Source organism: Dipodomys ordii, unplaced genomic scaffold, assembly GCF_000151885.1.
Source record: "Dipodomys ordii isolate 6190 unplaced genomic scaffold, Dord_2.0 Scaffold19, whole genome shotgun sequence".
In the NCBI taxonomy this organism is placed as follows: Eukaryota; Metazoa; Chordata; class Mammalia; order Rodentia; family Heteromyidae; genus Dipodomys; species Dipodomys ordii.
This window is the reverse complement of record NW_012267235.1, coordinates 13,866,255-13,889,767: the sequence shown is the minus strand read 5'-3', so window position 1 is coordinate 13,889,767 and position 23,513 is coordinate 13,866,255. Positions and strand designations below refer to the sequence as shown.

Genomic DNA, 23,513 nt, shown 5'->3' with positions numbered 1-23,513 from the left:
AGTTAATGAATACAATGGGTCTAGGTCAATGTCACCTCTCAACAAAGAATTGCTTTTTTTCACCTGACTTTAAATTCTAAGGGAATTCTTCGGTGGAGCACTTGAATAAAATAGCATCTCAGAACAAGTACAAAACCCATAGGGCATTTTTTGAAATATTAGAAGCACAGGTAGAGATATGTGTGTAAAGAGAGAACAATCATATGTGGGTTTTTGCTAGACTCCAGTAATCCTATCTACTCAGGATCTGAGATATGAGAATCACAGTTTGAAGCCAGCCAGGACAGAAAAGTCTATGAGACTCTTAATTCCAATTCATCAACAAAAAGCCAGTAGGGGGAATATGCCTTAATGGTCAAGCATCAGCCTCAAGTGAAAATGCTAAGGAGGGGTCCAGGCCCCGAAAACAAGGCCCTATATCTCACCACCCAAAGTATGTTTTATAGGTCTTCATTGCAACTATCTAAGACTGCTCTCATAGCCTTCAAGTAGTCAGAGATGAGAAATCAAGAAACAGTGGAAATTCAGTCTTTATTCTAGTCACTGAAGCAGTGCCCTTGATACATATTTAAAAAAGGAAAGAAAGTCATTCATCTGGTTTGGTCACATCAGGACTTGAACTAGAATCCTCTCTGTCTAAGTTCATGTTCCCTCACTGTGCTACCAAGAATGTTCCACGGTCTGCATCCAATGTGATATGTAGCTTAGAGTCTGCACAAAGTTCATGATTGTTTAACAAACAAATAAATCATAAATCATTCTAACCTATTCATTTATGTTCCCTCTACCCTCCCTTACTTAGAAGCCAGAAAAATAACATCCAAGAACCAGAAGACAAAGAAGTCTTTCCCTTGGAAAAATGAATATTTCACTCAACTGCTACTTCTACAAAAACCTTACCCCAAAGACCAGGAGCCCCTCTTCAGGAAGAGCTGGCATCAAGATGAAGTGAAGGAGAGAGGACATTTGATTGAGATCAGAGATTTATTTGGCCCAAGTCTAGACACTCAGGGACAATCTCCAACAGTCATACTATATGGGTCTGCCGGAATTGGGAAATCGACTCTGGCCAGGCAGGTGAGAGCAGCCTGGGAAGAAGGGCGGCTGTACAGGGACCTATTCCAGCACATCTTTTTCATCAGTTGCAAGGAGTTAGACCAGCGTGGCATTTCAAGTCTGGCTGAGCTTCTTGAAAATGACCCAGCTGTCCCAGAAGTTTCCATTCATCAGATCATGTCTAGGCCAGAGCAGCTGCTCTTCATCTTAGATGGTGTGGATGAGTTACAATGGACTGTAGAGAGGAAGATGTCTTCCCTAGGTCTGCACTGGAGCAAGCGTCAGCCAATTTACTTACTACTGAGCAATTTGCTGAGTAGAATCATCCTTCCTGAGGCTTCCCTGCTCATCACAGCTCGGACCACCGCACTCTCTAAGCTCGTCCCTATCTTGAAGCAGCCATGTCAGGTGGAAGTCCTGGGCTTCTCTGAGTTCAGCAGGAAGGAATATTTCTACAAATATTTCCCAGATGAGAGCCAAGCACTCAAAGCCTTTAGCTTGGTTGAATCAAACCCCGAACTCTTGACTCTGTGTCTGGTGCCCTGGGTGTCGTGGCTGGTCTGCACATGCCTCAAGCAACAGATGGAGCGGGGAGAGGAGCTTCCACTCACCCCCCAGACCACCACAGCCCTCTGTCTGCACTACCTTGACCAGAACCTCCCAGCTCAGCTCCTGGGGACACATCTCAGGGGGATCTGCTCCCTGGCTGCTGAGGGCATCCGTTGGAGAAAGACTATATTCACAATAGATGACTTGAGGATTTATGATTTAGGACAGGATGTCATTTCCAATTTCATAGGGATTGGTATCCTTCAAGACCACCAATCTATGAGCTACAGCTTCACTCACCTCTGTTTCCAGGAGTTCCTGGCAACAGTGTTTTTTGCCTTATGGGATGAATATCCTATCTTCCAGATAGCAGAGAAAGACTTGCAAGTAGAGTATAGAAGGCATCTCCTGTTTGAAGAACCAACCATTCAATTCCTCTTTGGTCTTTTAAGTGAACAAGTAACAAAAGAGATGAAATGCATTACCCACCAACTGCCTCAGATGGAGAAACAGGAGCTGCTATATTGGGCACAGATGAAATCCAGGTACCAGCAGCCATTTTCGCTGAAAGTGCTTCACTGTTTTTATGAAACTCAGGATGAAGAGTTTCTGACCCAAGTTATGCAAAGTTTCAGTAGAGCCAGAATGTGCCCCCGTACAGACATGGAGCTTCTGGTGGCCACTTTCTGTATTAAATTCTGCAGCCATGTGAAGAGGCTTCAGCTGATTGGACCGCAGAGACAAGTACGGAGATTCCCTGGAGTAGTTCTGTGAGTATCCCACCAAACCCTTCCTCCAGCTCCTCTGTGTCTGAAGAGCCCCGTTGTGCTGTGCACCAGAAACATCTGGCCCCAGGGCTCTGGATGGAGGTCATTGGTGACTTCTAACTGCCCAAACTGATGTCCATTGTCTGCCCAGCCAAGAGCTTTGGTACGACCGTGTGACAGACCTGCCTAGTCCTGCAGTCCCTCTTCCTAGCTCTAAGAGGGCCACCACCTCCTCTGCTGGGCACTCTCCCAACTTCATGCTGATCTTCACATGGTCCTAACCTCTCCAAGACTCAGAAAAACCTGCCTCTGAGCCTCTCTTTTCATTGGCTTTCTCTGAGAAAGTGTCACTCAGGCACTTCAGATACTCCCTTCCCCATTTCAGTGATCTTGGCCTTGAGACCATTTCTCATCACCTCAGAATACAGGTGTCTGAGAAGAAATGTTCAGTTTTCCCTGAAATCCTGGTTCTTTGTTTATGTCTGTTGTAGGCAGTCAACCTGAATCCAAATGGGAGCTTGGAAGTGTAGTGCTCTCTAACTACCTTCAACCTAACTGCACTGAGAATGTCCCCTCCCGGAGTTCCTGCCTCTCACCATGCCATCCCTGGGCAGTGGTGTGTTAGCTGATGATTTTAACTCTTCAAAAATTCTCTTACTAAGCATTAAGCTTTCCAGGCCTTAAATATCGTAATTGAAGAGCAAAATCCCTAAAGTGCTCAGAAACTAGGAGAGAAGACACATCAGGCAGCAATGCCAATACAGAGATACAATATAATACAATAACAAAGGTACAGAGAAAGAAGTGGTCAACATGGGGAGCAGAAAGGGAAAGATCTCAAAGGAAGAAATAGTCTACTTATATGATTCCTCTATTTTCAGACTTTATAAAGATATTTATCATGATAAAAACCCATGTTCCTTGAGAAAAGATAATTACAAAGAAGGAAATGTCAATCACAGGTTTGGAGGTGTGGCTAAGTTGGTAGAGCACTAGCCAGTGAGTGAAAGCATCAGATACTAAATTCAAGTCCCTGTCTCAGACCAAAAAAGAAAGAAAAAGAAAATATAAATCACAATTATATCATGCAGTAATGAAGTATACCTATGGAGTCATTTTTCTATGTCCTTCCTATAGGGAAATTGAGCCATGCTATATAGTTTATCTTGTAATCAGCTTTAGTTAGTGATATTAATATATCAAGGCTATACCTCCTTTTACTGAGAAGGTTGATATGACACTAGTCCCATGGCCATGTGCTTTTCCCATGGGGGAGCTTTATGGCTGATCCCACCAATGCCCTGTTCTCCTATCTGTAAGTTTGTTTCTAATTCTTCATGATGATAACATGATTTGACTTTGAGGCTTTACATGGTTTTCAGCAGAGCTCTGATCAGGAATAGGACAGAGTCCAGAGAGTGCAGAAGGAGCCAGGGACACCAGGTCAGAGCCAGCCAGTTTGGAATGGACCACGGCTTGTGGAGATTGGAGAGGGTCTTGGGAAAGTTGGAGCTTCTGCTGCTGAAGTATAAGGAAATGAGAGGCCCTAAGTCAGCCAGGAAGGGCAGGGGGCGGGAAGGAGGCTGCTGAACACAGACATGGGGAAGACTGGCCCCAGCTGTGGAGCAGCCTGTGATAGGAAGGAGTGAGGATGGTGAAGGAGAGGCTTCCGGGTTCCTTGGTTCATAATTAAACCTCATGCATTTGGATAATCAAGTCTAAATTTTTCTTTCAAACAATGTAAATGGGATACTAGCGTCAAAAAAGATATCTCTTGCAAATTTTATTCATTGGTATCTTTCACATTAACTTCATGTTGATAAATTGGAAAAATATACGTTTTAGCTTTTGCTACAGTCACGATTGGAAAAGTGTAACGTTTTTGAAGAATATGCACTGTTTATATTTCTGAAGTGTTAAAAGGTTCAACAGAATGTACACTTTTGGGGGACTCAGAAAGACTTCATAATCCTCACAAACCCTCTTCATCGTAGGTACTATTATTACCTTGGTTTTACAGATGAATAAATAGTCACAGAACCAGGCCTACCATGCAGCCTGCTGGCTTCAGAGTCTCATCTCCCTGTCCATACAAGCTATTCAGACTTGAGGAAAAGCTGAATGGTTAGAGACCTATTGGAACCTACTGGGTCAAGAGTTACTGGGCTACTGAAGTGGAGATATCTGAAAAGAAACAAGAGTATCATTATGTAGCTTGAAGCAGAACTTAAGAGAGAGAATGAGCAGCCACATAGAGGAGGGGTCAGGTGTTGGGGACAAAGGGCAGTTATGTAGGATAGTCAGTCCTGGAAATGGCTCTGTCCATGGAGGCCTGGTGCTCAGGGAACACACCTGCAATGTTGTACAAGGCTGCGCTGCTCAGACCCTGTCTACCAATGATACACCTCTCCTGGTCCTCTCTCTGCCTCAGGTCCATGTGGGCCCCACTCACTGATACCTCGTGGAAGGTTCTCTTCTCCACTCTCAAGGTCAGTGGAAGCCTGAAGGAATTGGACTTAAGTGGCAATCCACTGAGTTGTTCTGCAGTACAGAGTCTGTGTGAGACCCTAAGACACCCCCAGTGCCACCTGGAGACCTTAAGGTGAGTCAGAGCTGGGCTGGGCTCTCCCCAAAACGGAGATGGGCAAGAGATCAAAGGCAAAAGCTAAGTACAGAACTTGGCTTGGTTTCTGTAGCCATCAAATATTTATGGATTCACTTTTTGACCAAGACTTGGAGAGATACCAGAGTTATAAGTGTGAACAAAGATCTTTAGAAGCCAGGCACAAGTGGCTCAAGCCTATGATCCTAACTGCTCAGGAGGCTGAGACCTGAGGATCATGGATCAAAGTCAGTCAGGTCAGGAAAGTCCATGAGACACCAATCTCCAATTAACCACCAGAAAATCAGATGTGGCACTGTGTTTCCAAGTGGTGAGCAAAAAAGCTGAGGGACAGTGGACCGGCCCTGGGTTCAAGCCCTATGACCATCTAAAGAAAAATCTTTCCAGAGTTTGCTAACGATAGTAATCAATGAGCTATTCTAACAGATGCTGCCTGGATGCTGGCTTTCTGGGGGTACCGTTGATATCCCAACACTGGGAACAGTGACGAAATATAAATTGTCTGTGGACAAGCGCTCTCAAATGCCAAGTGCTGGACACACCTTCCATACAGCTCACCTTGGACTTTCAGATATGTAAGGAAGTCCAAATGAATCAAAAAGTAAACAGGTGGGGCTAATGGGCAGGCGGTTATTATTTGATGAAGGAGAGAAGGGGACGATAAAGCGGGAGACGTCTTTGGTATCCAACCTAAAGAAGCATAACCTGGCTCCAAGGTCAGCTCCCTCCTCCTTCCTGCACCTTCTACAGCTGCCTGTCAGGTCTCCATCTGCATCTCTCAATCCAATGATACATCCTCCATGGAAGGGCCCCGAAACTCACCATATTCTAAACTTCCCACTGTGCCAGAATAAAACCTGTGTCTCTCAGTGCCTGCTGCATCATTGTCAGGACACAGTACTAAAAAATTGTAGCACACTTCTTCTAAAAACTCAAGAAGTTACTGTCCCTACTGCACACAATTATTCACAGACACACACATGCGTGCACGCACTCTTTCAGTTTCTATGGCGGTCAATTTTGGCTTCTAAGATCAGATATTCATAACCCTGGTTCTACCTGCATTTCTCTCCTTTATCCCTATACCACATCTTCATCTTCACAGAGCCATTGCTGGCTTTCCATCATTCTTCCTGAACAAGAAGTCGGTGGGATGAGAAGAAGGGCATGAGAGCAAGCTATCTCCTAATATCAGGGGTTCAGCAATCCCAGGAAGAGTGGGAATTCTTTTTTTTGTGGGAGGGTCTGGTCGTGGGGCCTGAACTCTGGGCCTGAGTGCTGTCCCTCGGCTCTTTAGCACTGACTCCTAACCTCCACATGTACTGGGGAGCCAAGATTGATCCTCAGTTCCACTAAACCTTTAGTATTGCTCTCAACATTAGTTATTATATTAAAAACTCACTGATTTATTTTTCCTGGATATGAGATATCCTTAACTTCCACACATCTCTATGGAGCCATTGTTCACTACGTATAGGTACTTGGCAGAGCCAGCGTAGTTAACAATTAAACCCAGGTTTACAGCTAGAACACTGAGTAAATTGTTAACACAAGAATGAGATGATGGTGGATGAAATGCCTGTGAATTTTATCAGAAGTAAGGGTGGTTGCTGTATCCTAAGGACTTGGTTAAATGAGGAAATGAAAACTTCCCAGGTCTCTTCAGCCAGGAAAGCCTCTCTTCCTTTAATGACACCTCAGGATCCACAGAGAACATGAATTAGACTCCACTTACATAGATGAGAGAGCCCTCAGGACAGTGAGCTTGTGTGTCTCTGCTGCAGGCTGGCCAGTTGTGGCCTCACCTCCAGCTGCTGTCAGGACCTGGCCTCTGTGCTTAGCAACAGCTGCAGGCTGAGGGAACTCGACCTGAGAAAGAATGACCTGGGTGACCTTGGTGTGAAGCTGCTCTGCCAGCGTTTCAAGCATCCTGCCTGCCAACTCACATTCCTACGGTAAGGCCATGGGGGTCTCTTCTAGTCTGGGTGCAGAAGAAGGGCAGAGGGGAGGTTCTTGGCAGACATACAGGTGAAGAAAAGGGACAGTAAATGCTCAGCCAGGCCAGTCCTTGCTTGCTAGGCCACTTACTTTCACACCATGTGATTTGAGCAAATCACTGTCTTCTGTGAGATTCAGTTTCCACCAGTATGTTATGGGAGTATCACTTCCACCTCATGGATTACAATGAGATAAAATGTATTTTAGTGCACAGTGTGCAGAGTCAGATATGATAGAGAGATCATGTCATTGAGGCAGTATGATTTCAGAGACTCCCAGTTCTCCTCACCCCAGAACTTCTGCACTCATTCATTTGCTCATGCCTTCATTCACAGCATCGCTCTTGTGTGCCAAGCAGTAGGTCAGGCCCTAGAGACACACTGGAGGGCCCTGCCCTCCTGTGGCTGACACACTGAAGAGGAGAGAAGTGTGGACCACCCATCAGCCCCAAAATACATATTCATAAGCTGTTTTGAGCAGTGTGAAGCAAAATACAGATACTGTAAAGTTAAACATTAGCACAGGTTAGAATTATATCAGTAGACCTCCAAGGCTTTCAGTCCTGAAGAATAAAAGGGGAGCTTAAGCACCAGAGGCTGGACAATGCCATGTGCAGCTGACACTGAGCCCTGGGGTTCATACAAGCCAGGATAATCTCCATTTCCTCATGCCTGTCTTTCAACAAGCCCACCTTCCTCATACTGTCTCTCAAGTGTTTCTTCCATTGTCTTCCTTATACAAGCTGACAGAGAGCTACTAGCTGAGGCTTCCTGTAGCTTCTAGACACGCCCTGCTATGTGCTCAGAGCCTCCTTTTTCAGAACCGTGTCTCTTCCTAAGCCGAAAGGGTCCAAGTATTCCATGCCCAGTGGCCTCCCTCAGCCAGTTCTTCATCTTCAAAGAGTAATCAGAACAGATTAATGGCATCAAAAATAAAAAGTATCTGCCCGCTGGTTCTCCTGCAGCTGACACTGACCTTAACAACCCGGTCAACTTTACTCCCCAGCCTGCACCCTACCAAGCCCTCAGAACCATCACCTTCTGCTGCATCCCCTCTCCTCTCCAGACCTGTCTCTGCCAGTAGATCTGTATTCAGGTCATAGCTCAATACTAAGTTGTGATACTTTTGCTACCTCTGAGGAAAGCTAGCTTTTATAAATCTTGTAGAAGAAGGTTCTACCTCCTTCCTGTCCTCATAAAACCGAGGGACTTGTGGACAGAGGCAAACTTACACTCTCAGGATTCCATTACCTTCCCATGGGAGCGCTGCCATGACAGAGTAATGATGATCATGGTGCAGGTTTCTTAGATGCTTTGTGCTGCCTCACAGCAACCAAGAAAGAACGACCTGTCTTCACTCAGTGACAGGGATGGACAGGCCTGGAGAGGTTTGTAACCATCCCAGATCCGATGGAAACTACAGTTCCTGAAGTCTGTAAGATGGAAACCAGGACTCTCCTTTCGATGGATCTTCTAGGTTCTGAGGAGAAAACCCAGGCCCCTACTGTGCACAGCTGTTCTACATATACTAAAGTTCTACCCAAAGTCTCTTGAGGAACTAAGAAATGCCTCCCAGCACTGGGAATGCTGCTTGCTCAGGCTCACATTCTACCAACATGAACAACCTCATCCATGGCCCTGTCTCTTTCCTTGGATGACCTGTTAGAAGCCTGAGCCCTATAGATCATAAAAGCTCAGCCCCTCCTCCCAACTCAGGACAGGTCCAAAGGGTCATTCTGGGTTCAGAACTGCCTGTGAGCTGACCAGTGCCTACCCTGAGTCCACCTTGAAGCTAGTGCCTCCTTCTGCACAGTTCTGCTGCCCTTCCTTCCTCTGACCTGGTATTAGCCCAACAGCACTCCCTAGTCAGCCTCCTCAGAGCCTGATTCCCAGGGACCAGACTGAGACAGATGCCTCCAGCAGGTCTCAGAGTCCAGAGTCCTGGGCCTGAGGGCTTGAAGATCCTGTGATGTGGAACCCAAGCGAACCAAGTTCCCCTTGTGCGTGCAGGCTAGACCAGACCTCTCTGAGTGACACAGAGAAGGAGGAACTGAAGGCCCTAGAGGAAAAGAGACTTGAGCTGCTCATGTCAACACTGTGGTAAGTGTGGGGCCTGGCTGACCCAGAGCCAGGGCTGAGCCTTTGCAGCAGCTCTAGAGCCAAGAGGTAGAGTCATTGGATGGTGGATAAATAGAGGTAAGAAGGAAACAAGAAACTACAGAACTAAAGTAATGTAAGGTGTTTGGGATCTTTTGTGAAAAATATCCCCTACATCTAAGGGAGAGTCAACATCTCTCTGTTATAGGAAGACAAGTGAGCTGACCCCTACTGAGAGATCAGATGGAGGAGAGATAGATAACAGCCCCACCTCACTCAAGGAGAAGAAACTAAACTCAGGTATTTGAAGGGACTTGGGGAGGAACAACTGTGACAGAGTTTCCTCTTCATCAACTGACCATCATGTGGGCCATAAAAGATTTCCTACCTGGAAGAGTCCATATCATGCAAGATCATGTGCTCCAAGGGCTTAGAGAAAAATCTGTCCTCTTTCCCAGCCTCAGGGGCTGGTGTTACCTGCCTCCAGTATCTGTATCCTGTGTCAAACCCTGTCGCATGTCTGATGTTCTATTCTGGGTTTCTGAGGCTTGAGAAACTCTCTCTATCCATGTCCATCCATCTGTAGAGCCAAGTTTCTCTTCCATCCTTCCCACAGGCAACATGATGGGAAGTACAAGACTATACCAGTGGGAAGGAGAGGTAGGCAGAATGTGGGCGAGTGGGATAGTGGGATGGGTATGGTCAAAGGTGGGAAAGTGATCACAGCAGCAGAAACAGAGGCTACAAACACACTGCTGATTTACCTAGGATGGTTAGGCTTGAGAAAAGCCCAGCATAGGCCAGCTATGAATTCCTGGGAAGACCTCATTGGACAGTCTAGAAATAAAGTGTCCTGTTCTTCCAGAGGAAGATGCCCAACTAGTATCAGAGCTGGTCTCATATCTTACTGCTGCCTCACAAACCATCCTGACCGGGGATTGTCTAGGAACAGAAGATGTCTTCTTGGGTCCCATTGGACCTGTGAATACTGAGCTGATTGACAGCGAAAGGCACCTGTGCTGGTGAGTGAGGGGCTCTGCTACCGCAAGCTGAAATTTCCCCACAGTCTCCTGACTCCTAATTTCAGCATGCTTTTAATGTGTACTTTGATTGTGTGAAAAATAGGAGTATTAATAAATTTTCAAGCACACACAAAAGCTGAACATGTTAGGAATATCATTGTTCCTTGATCTAGCTCCAGTGATTATTTTCCAAATGACTTTCAATCACTTTCTTCCTCTTCTGTTAATATTACAGTATTTTAAATCCAGATATTAAATGATTTTTTAAGCATTAACTAGGCCCTTATACACCTCAACTAACACAAATAGGGACCTTTTTTTCCTAATCCAACGTAATTTTTGCCTCCTAAAAAACTGGCATTAAGTCTTTCCTGTTATCTAAATGCAGTCTGGTTCACATTTTCTCCTTTGTGGGAGGTGCATTCTTGCTGATATTTGTCCTAACCAGCTTCTGATAAGGACTTCTCATTGTATTTGATTGGTTTCTCTCCTTAATCTCATTTCAGTATCCTATAATCTGTATGTTCCTGCTTTATTAATAAGCACTAGGTGCAAAGCAACCTTTTTATTAAGAATACCTATGAGGTCATGAGGAACATGGCAACCCTGTCCTCCAAGGTCTCCCGGTCTCATAATGAACAATTTAACCAGAACCATGAGCTCAATCCAACAGGCTGTCACTCGTCATTCACTGCCACAGGCACTGCCTCAGCAGGGAAGAACAAGGCACTCCACCTCGACTTCAGAAGCTATCCTCTGACCACCCAACTACACAAGAAATGGGGATCCTTGGGAAAAACCATTTTGATCTGTGTTCAGCTACAAAGCCTGCTCATGAGCAATAGCATGTAGCTTTATTCACTATTGGTAAAATTCCTCGTCAAAACATAAGCATACACTTTAAAAAATAAGAACACTTTCCTATTTTGTCATGGCCATCATAATAGCATTGACCACCTGCTCCCAAGCATGTGAAAATCTATTGATTTACATTACATTACTCATAACTCCCAGCTCTGTAAGGTATGGTGACTACCACTTATAGATGAGGAAACTGAGATCAGGGAAGCTAAATGACTTCCTCAGAGAGCAGAGGAGCCAGGACTAAACCTGTGACCTTGGGTGGAATAGGTTTAGCTATTCTGGACTACCCATAGCTGCTTTACTGTGTTTGGCATCCAGAAGGGGCTTGGTGGATTTGTGTAATTTGATGTCTGCCTCTCCCTCTTTACAGTGTTCACTTCCCTATGGCCGGCTTCTACCACTGTCCCAACATGGGTCTGGGCTTTATGGTGAGCAGGGCAGTGACCATCACCATTGAATTCTGTTCCTGGGACACTTGCCTGGACAAGACTTGGCTGCAGCACACCTGGATGATAGCAGGGCCTCTGTTTGGCATCAGGGCTGAGCAAGGAACTGTAGCTGCTGTGTACCTCCCTCACTTTGTGGACCTCCAAGGTAAAGAATGGAAACATAGGATGAGATTGGTAGGATAAGGGCCCAGAAAAATGATATATCATAGTATAGAGTGTGAGGAAAGAGGATGAGCAACCCAGAGCTTGCTAGCAAGGTGGAGAGGGTATGGAAGTTGGAGACTGTTCTTCATCCCCTACTTCCCTAAACAAAATTGGAAGCATATGTCTCCAAGTCATACAGTTATTTCTGCCTAGACTACCTTGTAGTTTCCCAAATATAAAGCTATGTCCTCAGTGATAATTAGTAGAAGTTTATTCAGTGCTCTTTACATCCACAGTCTCATCAGGAAACATAGAATTCTCTCAGTGCCTCCATTTTAAAATATTTTCTAATACATATCTGTGTATAAATTAAGACCAGAGGAACTAATTAAAAATATTGAGTACCCAGAGTCAATCATCAATGAGAAACTATCACCTCCTGTCAGGCAGGGAGAAGACATAATGTTGCCAGATTATACTTAAGATCTGCAGTCACACAAAAATGGCTCAAAATGGACAATGGTCACAATAGCCAACCACTATTTTTCCCGTAAGAAATACAAGTTCACACTTCCAGTCCTCACAGAGAAAGTTGGGTACAATGGATAATAACCACCATGCCAGCACACAAGAGGTTCAAGCAGGAAGATAACAAGTTCCAGTCTGAGATACATATCAACACAATGTCTGGGGAAAAAAGTAAATATCACAAAAAAACTACAGTGTACCAGAAATGAAACCCAGCAGAAAACTGCATCATACGAATCAACCCATTAAAATTTCAGTCTCTGAAATTATCAGGAATATAACATATATATATGTGTCCAAAATACACTTAAAATTGGTAAAATATGAACATGAAGCAAGAAATAGTACAAATGATAAAATAGGAACAGATGAGATTGACAGATAACATGTATAAAGATTACGTAATTTGGAGGATACCATGATGAAAACAACTGTATAATTAATTAGAATTCTAGAATAATATGCTTGAGAGAATAGAAATGATGCAATAATAAAAGAGAAAATTACCAAGAGAATTACTGTGATATTACTGTGAAATGTAAGACTTCTCAGGGTGAGAACTTAAAAAGTGCAAAGAAGAAAAGAAAAAACAAAGGGACAGAAACAAATCAACATTATAGCAAAACTTGTCAATCCCAAGTCTTAAGCAAAGGTTACTGCCTACAGAAGGAAAGCTTACCTAGGGAGGTATGTTGACTGACTCCTGAGCAGCAACAGTGGAAGGCAGAGGACAGTGGAAAGATGTCTTCATGGTCCTGAGCAATAACTGTCCATCAAGAACTGTGAATTGCAAAAATACAATTATTTTGAGTTAAAAAGATCTTTACAAGAAATTAAAAGCAGAGAGATTACCAAAAAGAAATACTTCTTGAAAAAAAGTCTTAAATATGTACCTAGAGAAAATGGAACATGAACTCCGAAGTGCAAGATAGAATAATAAGCAAAGAACTGAATCATATACAAGTGAAGCTAATGCTCATTGACTGCCTAAAGCAACAGCATCGATTTCTTTAAAAAGAGTAATTTGCAAAGTGCTTCACACAAAGTCTCTGTTCTCAAAGAGCTATTTATGAAGAAATATCTTAAAGGAAATATGTAGGTACTATTTAGAGAACAAAAAGAGCGTTCTATCATTAAAATATTTATCACGTTATTTCTGTATTATAACATCAATTCCTGGGGTCATTGACATTTAAATGCATGTCTAGGTGTTTGCCTATCCCAGAAATACAGTAAATGCAGCATATTTTCCAGGAAAAATCAATCAATCTGTGGTAAGGGCTGAGGCAAAAAAGTCCATGAAAGATCAAATATTGCTATTGTTTATCACACATCCAAACTTGTTTCCAACTGTCTTTTATCTCAACTTCACCTCTCTGAACTCAAGGTCCTGGATAGCAGCACATACTTATTCAAGTCTTAGACACCCCTGACAGACCTGCCAGGAAGTAGCAGCTTCCTAAGAGGGAGCCATGACCTCCACGGTGCTTCCCAATAGAAGAGCTTCAATGGTGGCCAGACATTTGATCAGTGGAGTCTGCCCTTGGTCACTCCGTCTTCCCACAGCCCCTCCCTACAGTTCTCTACCTGCTTAGAATCAAAACCTGTCCCCACCACATACAAGGAGAGTCCACAGCAGCACAGGGAAACACAGATTCTGTGTCTGTTCAGCTCCAGGGCCTGGGACTGGCTTATCTATGAGTTTGACTCAAGGCCTAAGGTGTCTGTGATAGTCCCACTCCAGAGACCAGATGGTCCACAGCATCTGAGGCCATTCTTCCTTCCCTACCATAGTCTCTATAGGCTGCTATAAGAAAATAGCATATCCTAGGTAACACTATATTTTTACCAGTCCTGGGGCTGGGCACTGTCCCTGAGCCTCTCTGTTCTCAAAGCTAGCACTCTACCATTTGAGCCACAGCACCACTTCTGGATTTTTCAGTTTATGTGATACTGAGGAATCCAATAAAAGGCGTCATTCATGCATGCTAGGCAAGCACTCTACCCCTAAGCCCTATTCCCAGCCCCTAGATAACACTATTAATACCATATGGATTTATCACATTGTTAAAGGCTGAGATCCAAGATGGTGATGTCTGTAGATTCGGTATCTAGTAAGCATTCTCCCAAGCACAGATGCTGTCAACCAGCTGCACCTTCACAGGGAATTTCCTTGGAACTCTTTCATGCGGAAATTAGTACCATTCACTAACATCTCCATGTCTGATCACCCCCCAAAGCTCTTGCCTTACCCCATTACATTGATGGGAAAGGGGGGGAAAGGTTGGGATTTCTACATGGAAAATTTAGGAGGACTCAGTCATTCAGACTATATACACTGGGTCCCAGGAAAGATCTGTGATCCTAAACCCTGGGATCCTACTGTCCCTGCCAAGCCTGATGGGACCTGAAGTGCACAACTCTCAAATCTGTTTTCTGACAGGTGAGCATGTGGACCTCTCTCAGTTCAACGTGGCCCACTTTAAAGAGGAGGGCATGCTGCTGGAGAAGCCAGCCAGGGTGGAGCCACGATGTGCAGTGCTGGAGAACCCCAGCTTCTCACCAATAGGAGTTCTACTGAGGATGATTCCTGGCGCCCGGCACTTCATCCCCATCATCTGCACCACATTGCTGTACTACTACCTGAGTCCTGATGAAGTCACCTTGCACCTCTACCTGGTCCCCTGTGACTGCAGCATTCAGAAGGTGACACTGACAACCAGGAGGAGCGGGACAGGGTGGGCACACAGGAAACAGGAAACACAGCAGAAACCTGCAGCTCTCACCTGGAAGGAGGATGGGATTCTCCCAAGCAGGAACCTGCACAAGGGTGACCAGTCCTGTTCTTTGCTTAGCCATGGTCCATGCCCCTCACACAAGGGTTTTCCCAGCTGTGTTCCCTGCTCCATCATTGATCTCTTGGTTACTATTTGTGGCATCTTTCCAGGAGCAAAATGAACAAGAAAGCTCCATGCCCCAGATTGTACCTTTTCCATCCTCTTCCTCCTTCTGTCAGTGACTCTATTCCCATCTAACATGGCAGAGGCCAAGGGTGGTCTCTCCAATTGCCAAATTATGGAAGAAGGGGAATGAGGGTACAGAGATGTGATAGCCATTCTTTACCCACATGAATGTACTAATGCACTGATGTGCTTGCTCTCTCTCTCCTCCTTCAAACTAGAAGCTGTGGGGCAGAAATCTCCCTAAATCATTATTCTGTACACTTCTTAGGCCATAGATGAAGAAGAAGAAAAGTTTCAATTTGTAAGAATACACAAGCCACCCCCACTGGATGCCCTGTACCTGGGTTCTCGCTATGTTGTATCTGGATCTGGGAAGATGGATATCATCCCCCAGGTGAGCAGCCAGGCATCTGTCCCTTGCTAGGATCATGGTGTGCCTGTAAAAACTTGTGGGGAAAACTCAGGCCTTCCCAGGGCCTGTTGGGAAGAAGTGAGGTAGGACAAAAAGTAAAGAAGGTGTTAAGTTGAATGCTACAAAAATAGGAGGAAAATGGTTCACAGGAAAATTAATCACCTTCATGATTTGGAAGAAGAATTTGCTTGGGGGCACTGGCAGTGTCTGGGCTAGCAGTTGGTGATGCCTGCCAATCACAATGCACCCTGAGCACACCTGTATTTGAACCCACCTGGTACATTATTTGTTACAGAAGAGGAAACATGCACAGGGAATTGGAGCTTCTCAGTTAAAGAATGTTTAACAAAGTAGGAATTGTAGGATTTTGTCTTTTGTTGGGTGAGTTTAAGTGTAAGGAAAGAGCTGAACTCTAGGTTGTGCATTTTCAGAAAGTAGGACAACTCCATATTAGAAAATCTCCACAATTTTTACCTCTTAGAAGAGTACATTGACGCAAACAGAAAGTTGTAAATGTGGCAACAGTCACTACATACAGTGCGATTTGAGGGTGAACTACCCATATCTTATGCCTGTCTCCTAACGCATGTGGAGTGGATGTATGTCCATTCTTCAGTACAGGCTGAGCTGCAGGCTCAAATCAGTCTTTACTGGCACTGAGTACAGTTGTGTGGCTTGCATTAATTCCTTTTTGCTTACTCTTGTCCATATCTCTCACATACACACTCTTTGACCAAAGGTTGAGGAGAGTGAACCACTAGGCTTGAATCTAAGATTTCTCCATTTTCAGCCTGTCTGGGTTTGCTGATCAGAATCAGAGAAGCATCATGGCACTGTGTATAGATGAACCAGGGCCAGATGAGTGTGACATGAGAGAAGCTGAGCAGCAGCATCTGAGACTCGAGACAGGACGCTTCACACAACTATATCAAGGCAATGAGCAACCAACAGGGCTGCTAGTCTTGTAACTCGCAAGAAGTCTGGAAGCCAAGGACCCAGCTCATAACACTCTATCAATAAAAACATACCCCAAATCAACTGGGTCCATTAAAGAAAACAATGCCACCACCATTTTTTTCATACCAGTTATAAACTATCCCATTTGCAACAAATGTATGTACAGCAAGTATTGACTCTAGTGAAAATCTTCCCAAGAATAGCTGTTAGAGTTTTTCTTTAGGGTATGATGGAGGATGACAGACCTGATGGTCAGCTAGCTTCAGAGCAGCAGCTATAGTCTGGGAATGACAACAGAATTTTGTTCTTCTTGAAATCACAAAAAGAAGCATACTACTTACTTTTATGTTTTGTTTTATTTTTTGTTGTTGTTTTATGATGGTGCTGATCCTGGGGCTTGAAATCAGGGTCTGTGTGCTGTCCCTAAGCAATCTTTGCTCAAATCTAGCACTCTACCACTTGAGACACAGCTCTACTTCCAATTATTTGGTGGTAAATTGGAGTTAAGTCTCTCATATACTTTTTTGCTTCCTTCAAACCATGATTCTCAGATTTCAACCTCCTGAATCACTAAGATTAAAGGAGTGAGCCACTTGTGCCTTGCCCATATACACATTTCTTTTGGAGGGTTCCAGTCATGTGGCCTGAACTCTGGGCCTGGGCGCTGTACCTCAGCTCTTCAGCTCAAGGCTAGCACTCTACCACTTGAGCCACAGCGCCACTTCCCGCTTTTTTCTTTTTGCTTATGTGGTGCTGATGAATTGAACCCAGGGCCTCAGGCATGCAAGGCAAGCGCTCTACCACTGAGCCAACTTCCCAGTCCCCCCATATACACATTTTAATGGTAAAAAAAGATACATAAAAAGCCTCTTCCTCGGTACTGTGTATGGAGGTGGATGCCCTCTCCTCCTGCTCGAGACATCATGGCTACCCTCAGACCTCAGGTGAGGTCCAAGATCATCACAAAGAGGACCGAGAAGTTCATCCATCACCAGTCAAGATCAAGCGTAACTGGTAGAAACCCAGGGGCATTGACAACAGGTTGCGGAGGAGATTCAAGGACCACATCTTGATGCCCAATATTGGTTATGGGAGCAACAAGAAAACAAAGCACATGCTGCTCAGTGGATACCGGAAGTTCCTGGTCCACAACTTCAAGGAGCTGGAAATGCTGCTCATGTGCAATGAGTCTTAGTGCACTGAGATTGCCCAAGAACCAAAAAGCCATCATGGAAAGAGCAGCACAGCTGGCCATCAGAGCCACCAATCCCAATGCCAGGCTGAACAGTGAGGAAAATGAAAAGATAGCTCACATACACCTTTATTTGTGCTTAAATAAACCACAGAAACCGCAAAAAAGATAAATGAAAGGCAAGGGTCAGGAGTAGAATAAAAGATAAGGAAGGATGTTGAAGTATCAGAAAACCAGTCTTACCCAACATATCAGGCAGAAGCCATCCACTTCCAAAGGCTGCAGCCTGATGAAGCACAGTAACACCTAATGATGTGAAGTAGAACATGGAGGCAATGAATTGAGTAACATAGTCAGGGTGGTAAGGGAATGCACCTCTGAAATATCACTTGAATTGAGACTAAAATGTTTTTATTTTTAAAAAATAATTTAAAAAAAACAACAACAGCACTTGTCCATTAGGTGATTTATAGTAGAGTTTCTCATGATGAAAAGATGTATTCAAAAGCACCGGTACGAGAACAAGTTTGAACTTATCAGTGATAAAGAAATGAAAGGTGCTAGTGTGGAAGAGACTAGTACATATACCAAAAGATGGAGTCCAAAGGAAGAGCTCACAGGGCTCATTGGTCCAATTGACCCTGGTATGCAATTTGTATTTTGTATTAAATGCAATTTTAAGTCCTTAAAAAGGTACTAAACATGATCAAACAAGACCTTCTTTACTTTTTAAATTTGTTTTTGCCAAGGTGATATACAGAGGGGTTACAGTTTCATAAATAAGGTAGTGATTACATTTCTTGTCTAATGTTAACCCTCATTTTTCTCCCTCTTTTCCTCCTGCCCTCACCCACAAGTTATACAGATGATTTCCAACAGATTGTCTTGTGAGTAATACTGTTCCCCCTTTGTCCTTTGTGTCACAGTTTTGCTGTTTCCCTTCCCTTCCCTAGTTCAGCTGAACATATATACACAATACCCAGGGTACCAAATTCAAGCACAGTACTTTCTTAATGGTCCACCAAGCTAGACAAGCATGGTGGTACATGTTTATAATCTCAGCACTTGGAGGCTGAGGCTAGTCTTAGCAACATAACAAAATCCAGTGCCAGAAAAACAAAGATGCCTTGAGTGTCTGGAGTCTGGTTGATGAATAGACAGTTGTAGAAGTAGAGGAAAATTCAAAACACCATTGTGATATCACAGATGAAAACTGATGGTGGGTTCCCTGGACAGCAAAAACAAGCAGGAAAGTTGGTAGATTTAGGGGAATTGCAACACAAGGAATTACCCAAACCCTAAAGCATGATGAGGCTTTGTAACACGTGTCTAAACTTATTATGGAGGTAGAGGCAATAGCACAGGGCAAATTAACTGCTATTACAAGAAAAAGGAAGATGTTAAGAACATTGCTAATACTTGAAAGTTGAATGCAAAGGAGATGCCTATGCTATTATTGAGTTTGAGGAAACTGGGAAGGAGTATCTTTTGGAGTTGTTGGAAAGCAAGAGATTTGCTTTTACTGTAACTTAGGAAAGATAATGAATGTAAATTTCTGGTTTATTGTAAACTAGTTGAGGGTAGGATACATTAGGAGTGAGGGTATGAGGTGGAGACAAGACAACATGGATTCAGTGGGAAGTTGGAAGAATTGGGCTCCTGCAACATGGTAGAGAAGTTTCTGCCTTACCATATGTGAGCATATGATTCAACATGATCCCTGATTGGACAATGTGGTGCCCAGCTGTGTCCTCATCTTCTGATTCAGAACATGTGGTCTGAAGATGGCTCCTGACTGCAGTGTTTGTGAGGCTGATCAGCACCAAGAAGGTGGCAAAGGAGAAAGAACCTGGTAGGATGAGAACTTGCTTCTCACATGGTAACTCTCTCACTCTTCAGGAACTGGAGCTGTGCTATCGGAGCCCTGGAGTATCCCAGCTCTTCTCTGAGATCTCTGTTAGTGAGCTGGACTCAGCAATCAGGCTGAAAATGGAAGAGAAGAAAAATAGGACTCTAATATGGGAGACCTTGCTGAAACCAGGTAAACCTGGAACAAGTCCATAGAGTTCAGGGTTGGAAGACACAGAGTCAGTGAGTGGAGGGACAGGAGTGTGATGTATATTATCATATTTAGCTGATGAGAAGACAGAACTCACTAAAGCTAAAGAAAGAACCTACTAATACTAAAAAAAAACAGGGACCATGGCCTCCCTTATGTCTCTCCATCTGTCAAGCATCTTTCCTTCTTCCTGTATTTTTTCATTTTTAATTCTTTATCTTAAATTTTTATTATTATCTTTAGTTATACAAAGCACTTCCCATTCTACAAAACAGTATATGAATACAAGGTGTCTGACAACATTGTCACCCATCGCTCCTAACCCATCCCTTCTCTCACTTTTTTCTTAATTGAGATTGGGTGATTACATAGCCACCCAATCACCTATCACATTCTCTGCTGTATTTTACATATAAATCAAAGTGGACGAAGTTGGTTCAGTAAGCAGTAATAGGAAGGCCCCCTCCTCCCTGCATCATGACGATCCAGGGCTCCTATCACAGTTTAGGATCCTTGTGCCCACTTCCTTGTACTGTTAGGTCACGCTGAATTTAGGCGGTGTTCAAACTCTCAGGGCTTGTTAACAGGGAAACCCTGATCTCCATCATCCTTCCTCTTAGTATTTGTTGTTACTGTTGCTTTTTAAATTTTTTACTTTTTATTAAAAGCCTTTTGTTAGTCCTGTTTGCTAAGGTACTCTTTCTCTTGACTCTGAAATCAAACTGTAGACACACATATTAGGCATGTGAATATAGAAGATGAAACAAGGACAAGGAGGTAGCTTTCTGCTAAGAATAAGGGGTCAAATAGTTTACAATGGCTAGCAAGAAAACTCATGTGTTCTCTACCTGTTCATTCTAAAATAAGATAAAATCAAGTGGATTTTAGAGATGATGTAGGAAATATTTTGGGGGGATCCGGTCGTAGGGCCTGAACTCTAGGCCTGGGCGCTGTTCCTCAGCTCTTCATCTCAAGGCTAGCGCTCTACCACTTGAGCCACAGCGCCACTCCCGGCTTTTTTTCTTTTTGCTTATGTGGTACTGAGGAATCGAACCCAGGGCCTCAGGCATGCAAGGCAAGCGCTCTACCACTGAGCCACCTTCCTAGCCCAATGTAGGAAATATTTCTATTGCTCACTCAGCTATCTTCTCTCTTTGTTAGTTTATGATGAAAGCCTTTGGTGTTCAGGCTGCCACTTGCACATGGAAGCAATCTGCCTACATGATGTCTTAAGGTCCTTCCAGCCCTTACAATTCTATCAGAATTGGTCTGAAGCTTGCATCTCAGAGGTGGCTGGGAGTTTCAAGGTGTATCATGTGTCTGTAACTAACAAATTTATACAAGTTTCTTCATCTCTCTTTCCTTCCAGGAGATCTCAGATCACCAAGTACTCTAGTACCTCCAGCCCCCAAAGGTCAGTAACAGATCTCAGAGGACACAGAAGTCCGTAGTTTTGCCAGGTGCAGCATAAAGTCCTAGAAGGGAGAGAAGAGGGCAGAAAGGGGCTCCACTTATCAACAGCCTTCCAGGGATGGGCTGGAGAGGTACATGCTGGGGGTGGGCAGAGTTCTACCCCATTGCTATTGCTTCTGTCCATGAAGGTCCTAGCATTCCCCACTCACAACCTCAATTCCCCATCATGAACCCCTCCTTCCTCCTGATGAGGCAGAATGCCAGGCCGGGTGCTGGCATGAGGGAAGTAGGAATCACAAATAGAGAAAGAGGGAGACTTTCTTTGCTTATTCCCAGCTTCATCTTTATCCTCAGGTAGCCTGGCCTTGCCACACTTTGTGGACAGGCATCGGAAGCAGCTTGTGGACCGAGTGACATCCGTGGACTCCGTCTTGGACCTGCTGCATGGACAGATACTGAGTGAGGAGCAGTATGAACAGGTACGGGCTGAGGACACCAGCCCAGCCCAGATGCGGAAGCTGTTCAGTTTCAGCCGGTCCTGGAATTGGACCTGCAAAGACCAATTGTACCAAGCCCTGAATGAGACCCATCCTCACCTGATCAGGGAACTCTTGGAGAAGAGTTGAGACTCAGAGAGATCCTGAAAGCTCAGCATCTGAAATCTCAGCACTTATATTTGAGTGCTGGTTCTTCCTGGCCTTGCTTGGGGACTCAGTTTCTCCACCCATAGACAATTTGCTGAGTTTCCTTCCAGCTCTAGAGTTATGGATGAACCTTTGCTGGGTGTTGCATGTCCAGGGCTAGGGCTACTACACAGATGGCCCGCCTAACTCTCACAGGCCAAGAATTAACAGCAGGTACAGGTGAAACAACAGCATCTCAAGGATGTCCAGGAGATGGCAAGATTCCTCTCAAGGCTTCTTTACAAGTGTATCACCATGTTTGTTCTTTGAGTATTTCAACCTAAAATATTTAGTCAATGCCTAGAACTCGAGAAGGGCACCACTTGGATTCCAGTGAAAGGAAAAACATGCAGCTGCAGTTTGCTGATGCACAGAGCATCTGGCTCTCTGTGTTTCTCAATCAGAACAAGGAAAGAAGTGGGGGATGTGAGCCTTTCCTGCTGGCCATGCTAGACTTGGCTTTTCTATTGATTCAGTTGTGTATTTGGGATTTGAAATTGATTCTCGGAGTCAGAAGAAGGATGGAGAAGAAGGCTGCTTGGGGATGGAATCTTAGTCTTAGTTGAGAGTTCTCCTCCTTTGGAAAGTGGTTCCATGTCCTCCATTAGGCTTAGGTAGCAGGGCCACGTGCTGTTTTATCATCCTGGGTCACTCTTGCCTGATCCCAGGACTCAACATGTGATATTATCCCTGCAGATTCACTGCTTGTCTCCTCCACACTACACAGTGGCATTTAAGGAAAGGAGCCATGAATGTCCTGCTACCACTTCCTTTTTTGTTCCTCCAACAGTACCTGTTACATGGTGGGTGTTAACTGAAACTTTGTTAATATGATGCCAGGTGCTGGTGGCTCATACCTGTAATTCTAGCTACTATGAAGGCTAATGTCTGAGGATTGCAGTTCAAAGCCAGCCCATGCAGGAGAAAGTCTATGAGACTCTTATCTCCAATAAACTACCAAAAAGCCAGAAGTTGAGTTTTGCATCAAGTGATAGAGCACTAGCCTTGAGCAAAATAATCTCAGAAATAGCACCAAGGTTCTTAATAAGGATACACATCTCATTGTTGTTACAATGTTTTGATGTTCCCACTCTGGCTCTGACATGTTAAGTGTTGGTCCTTTTTTTACTAAATGTGGGTCTTTGGAACATATATGTCTGATTTAGGAAAAACTGACCAAGGCTTAATGTGTCAGAGCCAAAGCGGAAACATCAAAACTTTGTAACAACAAGACATGCACCCCTTTCTCAGAATAAGGAAGCATTTCCAATCTAAAGGAATGTTAAAGCTAAGCCACTCCTTAACTTTAGAGTTTAACCCCTGCTGCTAGCAGGCTCATTGCATTCTGCTCAGTGCTAGCACTTCGCCTAGGAAAAGTGTATTTGCTTTTCCTGCACTTGCTGAATACAGCTTTGCTAGGGCCTTACCATATCTATTGCATTTCTGGGCCTGAAATTCTTTCCTTGTCACTGATCAGGGCAAAATGGCACAAGTATCCAGGGATAGGCTAGTAGTTGGATACTAATTGACTGTCATCCATCTTTGGTGATACAACCATGATTCCAATGAATCATGACATTACAAAAGACTCAATCACATTACAAATTCAATTAATTATTGTCTTCAACTCATGAGAGCAAAGCCTAACACACTCATACCAATCCCACCCAGGATTCAAAAGCAAAAGTTGACTTTCTCTCTCTCTCCACTTAGTCACTGCCCTGGAGCCCCATTGACT

General features: G+C 44.1%; 1 protein-coding gene and 1 pseudogene across 1 annotated transcript; both read left to right on the top strand.

Moving 5' to 3' along the window:
• The first annotated feature begins 351 nt into the window (after positions 1 to 351).
• On the top strand, positions 352 to 21,883 carry LOC105983311 (NACHT, LRR and PYD domains-containing protein 1-like). Its single transcript, XM_013013146.1, has 13 exons — positions 352 to 433; positions 803 to 2,375; positions 4,804 to 4,974; positions 6,780 to 6,950; positions 9,003 to 9,092; positions 9,298 to 9,389; positions 9,955 to 10,111; positions 11,346 to 11,569; positions 14,540 to 14,802; positions 15,328 to 15,453; positions 19,520 to 19,661; positions 21,049 to 21,093; positions 21,447 to 21,883. Exons 1-13 carry the CDS (start codon positions 352 to 354, stop codon positions 21,716 to 21,718), a joined length of 3,408 nt encoding a protein of 1,135 aa, XP_012868600.1. The 3' UTR covers positions 21,719 to 21,883.
• On the top strand, positions 17,352 to 17,792 carry LOC105983216 (annotated as a pseudogene).
• Positions 21,884 to 23,513: the final 1,630 nt, after the last annotated feature.